At 42.6% G+C, this 15,866-nt stretch overlaps 1 protein-coding gene across 1 annotated transcript in view; it reads left to right on the forward strand.

The window, feature by feature from the left end:
- KCNK9 (potassium two pore domain channel subfamily K member 9) overlaps positions 1–14,410 on the forward strand; it is a 79,205-nt gene extending 64,795 nt beyond the window's left edge. The window contains exon 2 of the mRNA XM_061447679.1: positions 13,089–14,410. Within this exon, the coding sequence (XP_061303663.1) occupies positions 13,089–13,930 (842 nt within the window). The 3' untranslated portion in view covers positions 13,931–14,410. The remainder of the gene's footprint in view (positions 1–13,088) is intronic.
- Positions 14,411–15,866: the final 1,456 nt, after the last annotated feature.

The raw sequence follows: 15,866 nt of genomic DNA on the forward strand, positions 1-15,866 counted from the left end.
TTGAGGAGATTAAACTGAGCCACTTTTAGAATAACTAATTGGGATATGCTTGTCAGCTTCAAGACTCAGTAGCACACTTGAACCCCATCCTGCTTTTCATGGGTCATTTGTTGGAGAGATGCTTGCAGTCTATGGAAAGTTTTTTTTTAGCATCCATCTGTTTAATGCTAAGATGGAGCTTAGCTCAAATGCCTGTCTCTAGTTAAACCATGAACTCATGGATACTTGAGTTATGGTGCTGTGAGTTCATAGTCACCAAGAAAGATTACTCTGTTTTCATCAGTGTGAGACAAAATAAGATCCTGTAGATTTTTAGTGCTGTGAACCATACAGGTAGTTTTGAGATGTATACTTTATTTCAAGTTTTCTGTCAGTGCTGTGTACAAGATCTGTCTAAAACTGTATGAAATACTACACAAAGCATTGAATTTCTGGTTTTCTGTATCTAAATTTGGGTTGCTGGTGTACAAAAAAATTAAATTCAAGCTGGAAAGGTGCAAAATGCTGTGAGAGTGAAACTGTCTCATGCAACAGATTAGCAGTGCCTGGTTTATTCACCCCAAACAGACTGGTGAGATATGTCTGATCTTTGTTAATCTATGGCAGTAGGGAAGATTGGGAAGACTGCTCTTTGAGCTAAGGATTTTACTTTCATGGAAACGAAGGAAGACTTTTAGGTGTAAGAGCAGTGTGTTTAGGGACAGCATTATCAAATAGAGATAGGAGCTCTGAGGTGGATGTCTTATCTTTTTACGAAGGAGGTTCTCACTGCATGTGAACTCAAGTTCTGGGTTTGATATCTCTTAGGCTTAAGTTCCTAAAACACCTGACTTAACCTTGGACAGTTTCTGCTGGTTGTATCAGCATCTTATGAGAAGCCCCTCTGGTTTTGGTTTGGTGGGGAAAGGTACTGACAGTCTCTGTGCTCCTGGTGTGTGCTTGAGATGAAAGTTGCAATCAGAGAAAAAAGGATGAGGTGGCTTCATTCGGAAGTGCCAACCCAGTGAGTTAGACCAGCCCAGCTACAGCAGTGTAATTACCCTGATCCTGCAATTCCAGCACATTTTCCTGTAGACAACCCTGAATAGCACTGCAAAACTTTGACCTTCACATTTTAGCTCAGCTCTTCTGTCTCAAAATGCAAGGATAAATGTACCTCAGAGTTAGTACTGGCTCAATGGAAAACTAAACAGGATGGTAGAGTAGGGCAATATATTTCTATTAACTTCCTTGGTTTCAAGTTCCAAAAATGCTTTCTCAGTCAGAATTACACTTCTTCCTTCACAGAAGTTTTGGTTACATTATTTCAGCTTTTCAAAGACAATTGACAGAACACACAACCAAAATATGTAAAGGGAAATTAAGAAATCTCTTTTTGCTTGTACTTTCAAGCATAAGCCTGGTTTGGAAATAAAAACAACAGACAAAATCTGACATTGGTAAAATAAACTCAGTCCAAAGCATTTCAACAAAATAATTGTCTTCCTTTGTTTTTTCAATAAATACATGTATCCCTTTGATGAAATCTATATATAAATCCAATTAAATCACTGCTCAGTCTGTGTGTGTGATGCAGTGGGGGAAATTATGATGGACTCTACTTGCTTAGTCTGTTAGACCACTGAAGCCAGGTTTCAACTAATAAAGCTACTGCAAAATTAGAGTGTCTGCAGGGAAAATAGCTTTGGCCAAAACTGCAGCCAGCAAGAGTCAGAAGCCATGCTTGCAAGTTCTTTTCATCAGAGAAGGGTAAAATACATGCTGTAACTGATGTCAAGAAGTCTATGATTGCAGATGTCTAGAAGCAGGAAAACTTGTGTCCATTTGGCTAATTCCTTATCGTGGTCAAGAAAGGGCAGAGAATGAGACATAAAGGAGAAAGAGGAATTGGTGTTTCCTCCTCTCACGACTGTTCACCTACTGAGACAGAGTCTACCCTGGAAGAAGCACGTTTGTATCTGTAAAACTTTGTTTAGATCAGACCTTGTACCCATTTATCTGTATTAGTAAAAATTGTGTCTCCTAATCGATTTGCTGGCATGTTTTACTAGCAGGGACCAAAGCTGAGCACAGTGGGAATCGATAACCCTTCCTTTAGCTGCCCTTTTGGATGGGGGAAGCCCTGGTTTCTCAAGCAGCAGAAAGGAGAATCTGCTCAAAATACCATGTGCCTATTAGCATTTTCTGAAAGCTTGAAAAATATCCCTTTTGTCTTCTGCATGGGAACAATCTTCAGTAGATGCGGCATGAAATAAAAACAGGTGAGCAAACTCACGGCAAGTTGTCTGTGCTCTTCTCCTGGTTGCATATAGACAGTCGCAGAGGCAAAATGCAGTTGCTTCAGTAAGAACACAGCTGAACCGCTTGCCTAAATGTCAGCCTGCATCTCTCATTGGATGTGCTGTTTCACACTGGACCAACTCTGTCAGCATTTGCTGTCACACTGATCTGCAAACAGAGCCCTGTGAAGTGCAGTGGATAATGGCATCACAGGTTTAGAGGATGTGGTTACTACATCAGTAATGATTCAAGCCACTCTGCCAGGTTAGATATAAGGAAAAAGTTCTTCCCTGTGAGGGTGCTAAGGCGCTAGCACAGGATGCCCAGAGAAGCTGTGGCTGCCCCATCCCTGGCAGTGTTCGAGGCCAGGCTGGACACAGGGGCTTGGAGCAAGCTGCTCTAGTGGAAGGTGTCCCTACCCATGGCAGGGTGTTGGAACTGGATAAGCTTTAAGATTCCTTCCAACCCAAACCATTCTATGATTCTGTGATTTATTTTTGGCCTCTTGCTAAGACATGAGCCCTTACGCTTCTTCCTGATGCATTTTTTCCACATGCCCCAGAGCACTGTTTGAATCAACTTGCCAGCTCTGCCAGGTGGTGATTCCTTCATCTTCCTCCCTCATGGAGAGGTCGGAAATCATTGCCAGTAAACTGGGAGCAACCAAAATCAGTTACAGGATGCTGTTAAAATTTCCTAAGAAGGCCATTTATGGCCATTTATAGAGGGGGTTGGGAAAAAATAATGGTTAGTGCAATTCCATAGCAATAATAGAAGGAGCCTTTATGATGTAAGGAATGGCAGCATCAGGAAAAGTTTCCTGTACAACGAGGACATAATGTTAGTGATGACCATTCAGACCTACATACCCGAAGAGGTTATTTTGCAGTCCAGAGAACTGATAACTGCTAGCATGGTTCTGCGTCTCTAATGACTGTACCCAACTTTAGCAAAGACCCTGAAAGTTTCTGAGGAGCAAGAGGGATGTCAGGCAAGCACAACAGAATTGATCACATAAGGAGCTGCTTCTGAAGAGACATTTAAAATCTAAATATAGCTATATGTTGTAAAACACCTGTTATCTTTCTTGCTACAGGTCTTTGCCTCAGAGATCTCTGTTTATAGCTAATGTTGACTAAGGGATAAAGCTGTTATTATCTCCAAGAAGAGTAAAGGAGCGAGTAATGATGGAGAGAAATGGGGTGTGTTGGATTGAGGGCTATGAAAGAACACTGTGATAAAAGGCAGCATAGAAAAGTACAGGCTATCTATGTAAAAAACCTTCCTAATAGCTGAATCTGGTAGACAGGGGAATAATTTCCTAAGGGAGGGAGAAGAAACCCTGTTATTTCAATCATTTAAACAAAACTGGACAAAGCCCTGGAGAATATATTGTGGGGAACAATTACATGCTGGCCCTATGGAATGGATAACGTGACCTGATATGTCTCTTCCTAGTGGTTGCTCTGATTCTCTTCAGATTGAGAACTTCTTCTGGGCATGATTTGTCTTGGGACTAGATGTGATGTGAGCCTCAGGTCAGTCCGCTGACGTTTAGGAGGACAAAATGGAGAGGATAAAGAGGATAGAGAGGAAAGGCATGCAGGGGCAGTCAGAAATAGATAGCATGGGAAAATGTTGACTCCGAAGCGCTACCGGCGTTTGTGCAGCCAGGTATCTCAGTGCCTGAGAGATACAAAACAGACGCAAAAGTTCACAGTGCTGAACTGCTGGTGTTCAGGCTCTGGAAAACCTGATCATTTTGTGCTTATGACAAAGCTCCAAGATCACAGAATCATCAGTGGTGGAAGGGAGTCTGGAGATCATCCAGTCCAACCCTCGTCCAAGGCAGGGCCATTCAGAGAAGGTTACACAGGAACATGTCCACGATGGGGTTTGAATATCTCCAGAAAGGGAGATATTCAACCCAATGACCCCCCAGGGCAGCCTGTTCAGTGCTCTGCCGCCATCAGCATAAAGAAGTTCTTTCTCATACTGAGGTGAAACTGGTCGTGTTTTAGTTTATGGCCTTTGCTCCTCATCCTGTTGCTGGGCACCACTGAAGAGTCTGGCACCATCCTCCTGACACCCACCTTTGAGATGTTGATCTGCATTGATGAGATCCCCATTCAGTCCTCTCTTCTCTAGACTAATCAGGCGCTGCTCCCACAATCTCTCCTCATAAGGGAGATGCTTCAGACCCCTAGTGTGATGATGTTTGAACCTGGAGAGTCGTGGTCAACCTGCTCATCCTTGGACTTTGGAGGTTTGTTTTTCTTGCTGTTACAAGAATCCAGCTTGTTGGCTGATCTGCCTTGCTGCACCCCTGTGGTGCACACGTGCTCTCCTGGTGATGTGCCTAGCTGCTGGTTTGTACTGCTGTTGATGCCTTCAGAAAGGTGGCCAGGCTCAGCTGCAGTCCAGGAATCCAGCAACTACTGCCCAGCTGGAAAGCCAGAACAGAGCTGCCATTGGTTTTGGGAGTAGTTATGAAATGTTATACCAGAAACATGTCCCATATGACTGCTGTTTTCAGTGCCAGTCTTCTCATAGCGCTGGAGCTGAACCTCTTCCCTCTTCCCAGCCTCTTTTCTGAAGCAGAGGCAGTTGCAGAGATGAGTAGAGATAATGTTGTCATGTCAACAAAATTAACTGGCAAGTGTTGACATCTTTGGTTTCCTGGGGAGGTGATACACAAGGTGGCAATTACCTCGGATGCTCTGTCATCTTATTCAGAAGAATTGCCAGTGATCACAGGCATCTCTCATCTAAGCAGTAAAAGTTCAAGCTAAGTTCAACAAGAGGAGATTTGAGATAAACAGGTCTGCTTTGTCATAATAGATGAGCAGAAAGATTGTCAGTGGTTTCATGTGACCATTTGAACATTTCCACTTTCCCTCATTTACTTTTTTAGTAAAAGCCCTTTATAGTGTAAATTTTACACAGAAAAAATGGAAATGATTCATGTGCAAAAGAAAATAAGACAACAAACAGAAATGCAGAACTCTGAAGTATTTCGGTTCATGTGAACTCCAAAACATCCTCCAGTTCTCTTGAACTCTGATTTGCATCCTCAACCTTGCAGGCAGATAGGTATTCCATCACAGGCTGTCTGATGGAGACACCTATTCCTGAAGTCATATCCCATGCCTCTGTGTCTCAACCCACCTTGCAAGACCCCAAACTCCTGTCTCTTTCCTCTAACCAAAGGCCAGAGAAAGAGCTGATCACATTGCAGCTGACTCTGCACTATCTCTGCGTTGATTTTTTTTGGCCCTTTTACGTGTATTCGCATATTGGCCAGATGGCAGGCCCAGCAGAACAGATTAATATCGAGTTTACATTACAGCTTCTTTAAGTGGTGGAAATTGGTGAGCAGCTTCAAAACTATTGGCGAGGAAAGACAGATGGGCATAGATACAGATATATGTGGCTCATCATTATCAAGAAATGAGAATAGAAATAGAGCTCATTAGAAAAGTTTCTTATGGCTTGGTTTAAACTTGTAAACCAATTTCTTCATGCAGTAACCCAGTGGGTATCTGAAAGAGCCAAACGTTGTGACTAAATCTCTGCTTCCCTGTTAGGCAGAAGCAATTTCTCTCAGAATAGGGGAGCTGTGTCCTGTTGTTGTGTGAGTTCAGGAGGGATACAAGCTCTTTTCCAGGAGAAAGCAGAGAAGCCCCCAGGTCTCTCCAGCTATGGGGAGGGTGGAAACTGCCCGGGCACACACCACTGATGGGCACACAACTGAATGAGCACCACTTTCAACTACTCTGCCCCAGTGACCTGAATAGGTTTGTACCCCCACCACACCAGGCAGGCATCTGACAGGTAATGTATGGTGGCTGCAGACCAAGAGGGAGTGAGAAAACATGATAGAGAATGGGTAGCACAGAAACTGGCATTTTCAATCTTATCAGTCATTTTGGATGAGTCCTTCAGGTCTGCTGCTGGGCTGTTAGGCAGTCCATTTGCTGACAGTGCCTGGTGAGCTTAGAGAGATCACTGTGGTGGGGGTAATTTCCAAGGCTGAGGCACTTATCTGTCCTGACTTATGGTATGCGTGGATCAGGACTGGCTTTCTGCCTGCAACGCCAGCTTTGGCTGCACCCTCACCTGCCAGCTAGTGGATCAGAGAGAGAAGCCATTTCTTTTCCACATTTCTTTGCTGCACATTGCCTGTGCATACGTGCGTGTCTGACTATCCGATCAGATCTGCTTTTGAAGCTGTTTGCCCTGAACATCTTGACAGTTTGGTTCTAAGATCAACAAGAAAAGACATCTGTGGTGGGGAGACTAAGGTGAGGGGAGCCTGCTTCATCCTTGCTGCCCAGAACAGATCTTCTGCAGGTCTTGATGCAATGGAAAACAGTGAGTGTAATTTCCAAGGTGGCATGGTCTTACCTCTGCAGTCAGGACATGGAACAGAGATGAACCAGGGTGAGAGGCTGTGCTGCCGTTATTGAAGAATTTCAAATTTAAGGTTATACCTGGGGTTGGCCCGTCCTTTTTCCTCTCACAGGATGTGCCTGTCTTCAAACACAAGATGATGTCATCCCATATTGCTGTGTGTGTCTCTGGAGAGCCTTGTGCTGTGCTTTGACCTGGTATTAGAGATTGACTTTTGAGCATGGAAGGGGAGGATGTCTTTGAGGACGGAAGGGGAGGATGTCTTTGAGGATGGAAGGGGAAGCTGTGCAAAACTAAGAAAGGTTGTTCAGTTGGTGTGCTGCAGTGGGATAAGGGAATGAAAGAAATAAGGGGGTCCTGGAGATGTTTAAGGAGAAAGACAGCAGGATTTGGGAAGAGTCAGTGGTGCTTGTGTGCCAGGAGGCTGGTGTAGTTGCACAGCAGCTTTCATCCATGTAACAGCAGCATCCATGATGTGCTCTCAATTTCCTTACATGAAAATGCCTTTGTCCTGGCAAATGAGTTACTACCAGTTAGAAAGATGAAGTATCTTCTTGATCCATACTGAAACCTCTTTCATCTATACCTCAAAGGACATGTTTTTTCTCCCTGCTGAAAGCATGACCAGCAAATCTGGCGGAGACACAGCCTGTTCTTTGTGGCAGTTCCTCTGACGTAGATGAACCTCTGAAGTGTGTGACATCAGGAGGATGTTTTAATCTGAATTATGTTTGCCCATCTGAGTACCAGGTGCCATTTTCCCGTTTTCATTATCTCATGGCCAGGGCTGCTGACAGCATGAGTAAGAAAGACTTGAGTCACATGGATGGAGTAAATAGTTCATTTCTTTCCAGAGGCTGTTGTCAGAGACAACCAGGCCCAAGTGTCCATCACGGGGATGAATGATGTGTAGATGAATGAGAGGAGAAACCTCCTCCTGAGAGAAATAAAGCATCTCTCATGAATAACGCAGTGTTGCTTCAAGATTCAAGACATCTAAAACCCGTTATACATTGAACGTGAATATGAATGAGGCTTAGCCACTCTGCAGCTACACACTGGCCTGAATACTACCTATAAATAGCTAACCACTGTCACATTTCATTTTTATGTTTTAACACTGATCATGTATTTGGCCTGGTACCAGTGCATATCTAGAGACAAACCTCTCCCAGTCTCTGATAGAGCCCAGCGTAGAAAAGCACCTTTTGCTTTGCACCATACAGGCTCCATCTATGCTACTAAGTAGAGCGTGAGCTGTGTTTTGAAAACACAGTATGGAGAATGTCAGTAACAGCTAAACACATGTACTGCTCCAGAGTGATGCTCAGCTACAGTGATCCCTGGCCAGTGCTAACCTCCATGGCTGGACTGGTCATGGACTTTGCCTGGGACAGTGCTGATTGGTCCAGTGTAAAGCCATGACACAAACTGTGCTAATGATGTAAGTGTGGACACTCATGGGTTGGTGGTGGAATCCATCCCTTCTCCCAGTTTACTTTGCTATAGTAGCTATCGCCTTACAGTATTGTAGTTGGTTCCATGTAGATGTAGTACAGTGAAAGGATTTTTTCCCATAATGTTTTAATTTTTATCATAGATCTACTTATTCTGGGCAATCTGTGTCATTGCAGTGGTATGGAAGTGTTTGTTGAGACTCTTTTTCCCCAGAAGCAAAGTGTTATTCAAGAGAATTTGTGTTGGAGGACAAGTCAGACGTTACGGGCCTGTCTACGCTGCAGCTGAGCGTGGTGCAAAGATCACCGATGTAGATCTAAACAGGCTGGTCTGTCCACATGAGGCTATACAGTGCCAGAGATACTTGCTTAGAGTCTGAATGCAGGCATGGCATTTTTGTTGATAAAATGTCTCTAAAACCATGAGTGACACAAAGAAGGGAAATAGGGAATGATTCATGTGCGCTGTGTTCCACTGCATGCTAGGGTTGTGGCCTGGTACCCCAGCACAATGTCCTTTTAGAAGTGAAAGATATTTGGATTGTCCTCCTGAATGGATCTCACGTAGAATCTATAATGAGTTTCCCTCTGTGTCCCATCTGAAAGAAACCATGGAAAAATAAGCTTTGAAGGGGGTTGAGTAGGTTTTTCCCAGACTACACTCTGGCAAACAGGAAAATAGTATTCTTTCTTTCTAGAATTGCATATAGAAGCATGTGGTCTTTGAGAGTTTTCCACCTGACAATGGACAAGGTCTGGAAAGATCAAGGGCAGTGAAGACTTTAACAGACTACACATTCGGTGTGCAACTCCTTACAGTCTGACCCTTTGCCTCCCTTGCCTCCTTGCCTGCAAGTTCTGCTTGATATGTGTAGCCCAGCCCTTCTGTAATCAGGAGGAGACAGCTTTTGTGGTGCATTGGTGCTCTGCAGTCCAGAATTGGAGTAACAGTCTGAGACAGGGAATTTCTTCATGCTGAACCATTCTTGGTGGCAGCCCAGATGAGCTTTGTCTTGAAAGCCTAAGCAGCTGGGTGTTATTATGAAAGAGAGAGTGCTAATGACATCACTTCCAATCAAGGTGAAAGTTATTTAGATTGTCCTTGATCAATCAGATTATGTCTCATTAAATATCAGAGAAATCTGCCTGCTGTGGTTCCATTACTTTATTGTGGGAGCTCAGCAAACTGGTTAGTATAGTGAAGTACTATAGTATAGGTAGTACTTACCTAGGTGTGGTGCAGTGTAAAGCTTCATCTGTACCTTTCTCATTGTTATCACAGCCACATGGCTTGTTAGGGGATGCATTTGCTATACCTAATTTTAAGGTCTTCTCATCTTTCTTCTTCACCACAGAAGTGTGAGAAATGCCAATCTCATGCTTAACCTTTCTACTTCTCTTTGAGCCTTGTGTTTCTTCTGTGAACCATGTGTTTCTTATGGTTCACATGGCATCATCTCTTTATATTCTGGTAAAGGGCAGAAACATTCATGTAGAGGAAGCTGGGCTGAATTTTGCTAGCTGAAATCTGCTACCAAGTGGTTTCTGCTTCTGCCTTTACTTCAGACAAGTAAAGCCCAGCTACTTGGAGACTGATTCTGGCATTAATGATCCTCTGTGCCCCTCTCTCTGGCAATGACTGATGTCCTCATGTTTCCCAGAGGCAGTCTTTGATGTTGAAAAGAGAGTGGTTCATTTTAAATTTGAAATTTACTGAATTTCAGAAAACGTGCAGTGCTGGAGTTTGCTTTTCACGCATTGCTCTGTATTGCTGGATAGATTCTGTAATGCTAAAGTAATGGAGAGTTAAGTCTTTGTCTAGTGTGTTTTGAAACCCATCATTCCAGTGTAGGAGGAAATGGCTAAGGTGCCTATTCCTTAAAGCCATATTGTACTGGAGAAATATATGACTCTGTTCCCCTATACATGAATCTATTTGCAAAGTTTTATTCCATCTTCATTAATAAAGTCCTTCCTTTAGCCCAGCTTCATGGTGAAAATATGGTAAAATACATTTTTGTATTTTGCAATCTGATATTGTGGAAAGTGAGTATGACATGGGACAGAATAGAAATCAGAACTTCTGGATATTCTATCTACCTCTGTGAGTTATAGCCTGCTGGTGCCTGTGCTTTCCTGTCTGTAAAGCAGGGAATTGGGTATGTTGCTGTCTTATGGGAGAGCTGTGAGTCCCAAGTTAATTCTGAAGTCTGTGGCAAATTTTAGAAATGCAGTTGTGAGATAGTGTTTAAGCATTAATGTTTTATAATTTCCCTAAACTGCCTCTGTGGATATATTTAGTGAGAGGGATATAGCAATATAGAGAGGAAGTTTTTTTCACCCCAGCCATTTTCTTTAGAACCCAAAGTGAAAGTTGTTTCCACCAACTGCCATCCCTGCAACCATCTGGAAAATCACATTTTCCAAAGCTTTCCTTCTCTTTATCAGCTGTAACTAAAGCTATAAAATGGGAAGATGTCCCTGGTTTAATTAACACCCCTGTAGTTCAAAAGCTGATCTTAGTAATGAGAGGCAATTATAGCCTTTACTGAGGGACAATCAGGTGGAACAAACCCTGCATCAATCTATTCAAGACATTTCACTTTCCAGGTAATTTGGAAAACTGCTTTTTATGATGAACAGGCTATCTAGCCCGATACAACAGGTGAATCCCTTTGTTTTGTAACCTAAAAAGAACTTTCTATATTCAGTAATGTGCTGCTTTTGTGCTTTTTACATAGAATAATAGAATCATAGAATAGTTAGGGTTGGAAAGGACCTTAAGATCATCCTGTTCAAACCCCCTGCCATGGGCAGGGATGTCTCACACTAGACCTTGTCACCATCCATCTGCTAACAACTAGCAACTGAGCTGAAGAAATGCCTGCTGCTTCTTGGAGGGCATTATTGCTCATTTTCTCATTTTATTTTCCTTATCCACTGTTGATTTCCATTTTGAAGGTTGAATGGTGTTCATACTTTTGTACTAACAGAACTGCAGACACCATGCTGTACTCACATCCTGAGGGCTGTGCAGGGTTCTGGCTTCTGCACCTCAAAAATGATGCAATAGAGCTAAAGGAGGTCCAGAGAAGGACATTGAAATGACCAAGGGAATTCTGCTATATGAGCTAAAAAGCCTGTGGCTCCAGTTCAGAAAGGAGAAAACTGAGAGCGGAGGTAAAACTGAGTTTAGCTGAAGGCAGATGTAGAACTCTGATACTAAGGCTAAAAAGCACGAGCTGAAACAAGGACATTGCTCTACATGATGCAGGTAGTGAATTTCTGTAATCTGTTGCCACAGGAGACTGAGGAGGTGGGCAGTGTCAGAAGTTTCATAGAAAGGGTCAGATAGAGAAGCAGATTCATTACATGGGTGTAAAGGTGAGGAGTAGGACTGAGGCAGTACGAAGGGAATGATCCTGCCTCAGTAGTATCTAAGGTGCTGTCTGACCTCCAGCATCTGATTTGTAAGAGTGTGGGTCTGCTGTATGCCCTGTGTTTCATCTGGATATCCTGATATCTCAGAGGTCTCAAATGCTAGTAGATGCTGCTAATTTAAACCCTTTGTGTCCACAATGCAGACACCTACATTGCACTGAAGTTCTACTCATGATTAAGATGCCTGCATTTGGCTGTTTGCATATGTCTGTCTACTTGTGTAGTAGGTGTCTAAATTCTTCTGCAATTAACAGATATTTAGCCACACTAATGGGGACTCAATGAATATGGTCAATGGAGCAGTCTGCAGTGTCATTTCATCTTGCCATAAGGTAGACTTGGGGTGATCAGTTAAATAACTCACTACTACCTGCTTTCATTAAATCTTTGTTGACTGTAATGGGAGCTTGGACACCTAGCACACACGTAGATGCAAAAATTTAGATGTATTAATCCTGGACTGAGTTCTGTCCCAGGATTTCTGTTATAATGACTGTAGAGAAATAGGTGTCTCCTAAGAATGACTCATTGACCTAGGTATAGATGAGGGGAACTGCAGCTGTTGCATGTGCAGAAGTGCATGTTGCTATTCATTAACTTCAAGGAGAGTCTGGATACTGGTACCTACATTGTCAATGTACACCATGGCCAGGTGGGTCCCAGCTATCCCGTTTTGGAGACTTTGGTACTGTCACTTAGATTCTCAGCTGTAAGAAATGTAGAGTTTTAAAGCAGTGTGATATGAAAAAGTGAACTTAGAATTTCAAAACACCCCCCACCCTCTTTATGGTTTGATTTAGAATAAAGGCTTAGATGTGATATTACCTTCTGTAAACTATGCTGTCCTGGATTAGATGAAATTACCTTTGCCACATTAACTGTAAAAGCTGTGAAACTACAAAGCAAGCTTGTAAGTTGTTTATTCGTCAGTAATTAAAGAGGGCAGGCATGGAATCTTACAGTGTTGCAGAAGAGAGTGGCTTTCATAGGGTGTCTGGCAGAAAGGTTTGTTCAGCCTGGAAGAGTCTGAAAAGGAATTTCTTTCATTGGTGGGTGTGTTAATATTGTTAATTCCATGCTGCCATAAGTGTACTCTGGGTTTGGGATACGGCAACACCAACTCCTCTCAGAAAACACTGTTGAAGTGTCTATCTATTTCCAAAGTTTCCACTTCCGTATGTATTAAAGGATGGACGTGACATTTCTTTAGTGAATGAATTCAATACAGTCTTGTTAAGGAGACTGCACAGTTACTTGAAGTAGGATGGCTTGTCCATCCTTTCATCTTTCCCACTCCTGTGTGTACAGCGGTTCTCTGTGTCTTACTTGCTTTGGATACAGGACACGGTCAAGGAGATAGAAAGGCTGTGTGACTGCAGTGTTCCTGTAGCTTTGGATCTGGCTGTGGCATCAAACTCTGTGATTCACGTGGCTGGCACAAAGGGGGACTTGTGGCCATGATCTGCCTTGCTGACTGTCCTATCTTTTCATTCCCAGGTTATGGACACGCTGCCCCAGGGACGGATGCAGGGAAGGCCTTTTGCATGTTCTACGCAGTCCTGGGGATCCCACTGACACTCGTCATGTTCCAGAGCTTGGGCGAGCGCATGAACACCTTTGTCAAGTACCTCTTGAAACGCATCAAAAAGTGCTGTGGGATGAGGAGCACCGAGGTCTCCATGGAAAACATGGTCACTGTGGGTTTCTTCTCCTGCATGGGAACACTCTGCATTGGAGCAGCAGCTTTTTCCCAGTATGAGGAGTGGAGCTTTTTCCATGCTTACTATTACTGCTTTATAACATTGACTACCATAGGTTTTGGAGACTATGTGGCCCTGCAGACCAAAGGGGCCCTTCAAAAGAAGCCTCTCTATGTGGCTTTTAGCTTTATGTACATTCTAGTGGGGTTGACAGTCATTGGGGCATTTCTAAATCTGGTTGTTCTCAGGTTCTTGACCATGAACAGCGAGGACGAGAGGCGGGATGCTGAGGAACGGGCGTCCCTGGCAGGAAACCGCAACAGCATGATTATCCACATCCAAGATGACTCCCAGCATGGTCGGCCACGATACAAGGCCGAAGTAACAGACCTTCAGTCAGTTTGTTCCTGCATGTGTTACAGGTCCCATGAGTACACCAGCCGGGTTGTGTCCCACCAAAATTCATTCAGCTCAAAGCTGAACCCCCAGTACTTTCACTCCATCTCTTACAAGATAGAGGAGATCTCGCCAAGCACATTAAAAAACAGCCTTTTCCCATCTCCTGTCAGCTCCATCTCACCTGGGTTGCACAGCTTTACAGATAACCACAGGCTGATGAAAAGGCGAAAGTCCATTTAAAGGGATTTGTCTTCTTTTGCTTTCCTTGTTTCCCCCCAGTTCTTCTCCATTGTTTTGGGTTTTTTTTGTTCCTTGAGTGAGACGGAGTGAGGCTGAAGGGAGTAGAGAAAGCCAGTCCTCCTCTGAGACTCAGCTCTTGAGCATGAAGCATGGATTATTACCGTTCCAGCAAAGTATGCCTTACATTACCCCCTCGGTGGATGTCAGAGGATTCAAGGTGACGTGAAGTGGGTACCAAATCCAAAGTTGCACACACAGCTGGGAGCCTTCATGTGCCATTGGCACTCTTGACCTAATAAACTCTTTTCCTCACGAGCAGGTTGTGTGCTTGTGTGCGTGTTGGGTGTGCGTGCGTGTGCGTGGAATTCCACGACTAGTGCTATGCGACAAAAATCAAAGCATCAGGTATTATTTTGGGTTATTTTTTCCCTTGAGGCAATTGTGTTCCAGTCTGCTTTTAACTTTTAGATTGCTTCCAAAAGGAACAGGGAGGGTGGGAGGGGAGCAAATTTGGTTCATTTCTTTTTTGCCAAGACAAGCATGCGCCATAAGCAGTCAATATACCAGGTGTATCATGGTAAATTTTTTAATGCTAGATTTTAGATTGTATTAACATTAATTAAAAAAAAAAGGCAGGAAAAGATGGATCATTTTAGCTTGCCAGTTCAAAATTAAAAAAAAAAATAAATAAAGCATGCACTTTGTAAAACTGGTATGCATAATAAAAACACAAGAAAAACTAGCAACGGAATTAATAATCAAAAGCAAATAATCCTATTGATTTAACTAGATTTCCTTTTATCGTTTTCAACCGTTCCAACAATTTTTAAGAGAAATTGGGAGAATTGTTGGAACCAAAGAGTGTATTTTGTTATTTTAATTTTATTTATAAATTTATTATTATTATTATTTCTATTATTATTATTATTATTTTGTGCAGCAAATACCTGCATGAATAGGAATTATATTTTTTTTTTGAATGCTTGGATTAGGATGGGTATAAATAGGTGGATGTATATTTTTTCTTATATAATAGTGACAGGGCATTTCCTTGTTTTAAATAAAAAAATAAAGATGATTGTCTCTAAATGCTTTTGATTTGTAAATAATGGAAAGCCTTTGTTGGTCTCAGGAAGAATTCAAGGGACAGTATCTTGTGTTTGGCTCACTGGGAACTTGTGAGATAAGATGTGATACTGGTTTTTTGCTAGGTAGAAAGGCAAAATGCATTTAGCAGTGATGGGCAAAAGCAGTTTTACTCCAGTGTTTGGAGGGTAATGTTGGGAGTGATTCATTGGCAAATTGTAGTGAAGGATGTTGAGACCATGTCATAGAGTTGTTCCTTGGAGATTGTCCATCTCTCGGCTGTTCATCTGGACCAAACAGACTTTACAGGACTGAATTAGAGGCCTAATCCAGCTCCCTTTTAAGATAATAGGAATTTGCAATGATTACATGGGATTTAGTGCTTTGGGAGATTTATCTTTCATTTGACAGGGGTAGGACTGGGAGTTTTATAAACCTCCACCTTTGTCTCTGATTTAATCCTATCTTTTAAACTGCCTTTCGTGTTAATTCGCCATACAAAACACATCCTTTTTTGGCACTAATCACCTCCTGCTGATTCTACCATTCTGTGCTCTCAGTGTAAAAGCAATAATCCCTTTTTTTTTCCCCATTAAAGCTAGATGGTATGTTTCTGTACAAGCCCCAGCTCTGAGCTCTGTGTGCTGATGGATGTTGATACCCTTTCAAAGAGGCTTCTATAAAGAGAATTAATAGGGAGAAATAGGACATTTCAATTCCTCCTCTGTTCTCTTCTCCCTGGCTTTAAATTATTTGGTATATCAAATATGTTCATGTTCTAATTTCCATATCCGTGCTTCAACAAGTAGATGAAAAGCAGATATCCATGTCTTTGGCTCTCCTATGCAGC

The sequence above is a fragment of the Pezoporus flaviventris genome, unplaced genomic scaffold (assembly GCF_033815535.1).
Source record: "Pezoporus flaviventris isolate CSIRO_AGI_PZ_B2104156 unplaced genomic scaffold, CSIRO_AGI_Pfla_v1 ptg000007l, whole genome shotgun sequence".
In the NCBI taxonomy this organism is placed as follows: Eukaryota; Metazoa; Chordata; class Aves; order Psittaciformes; family Psittacidae; genus Pezoporus; species Pezoporus flaviventris.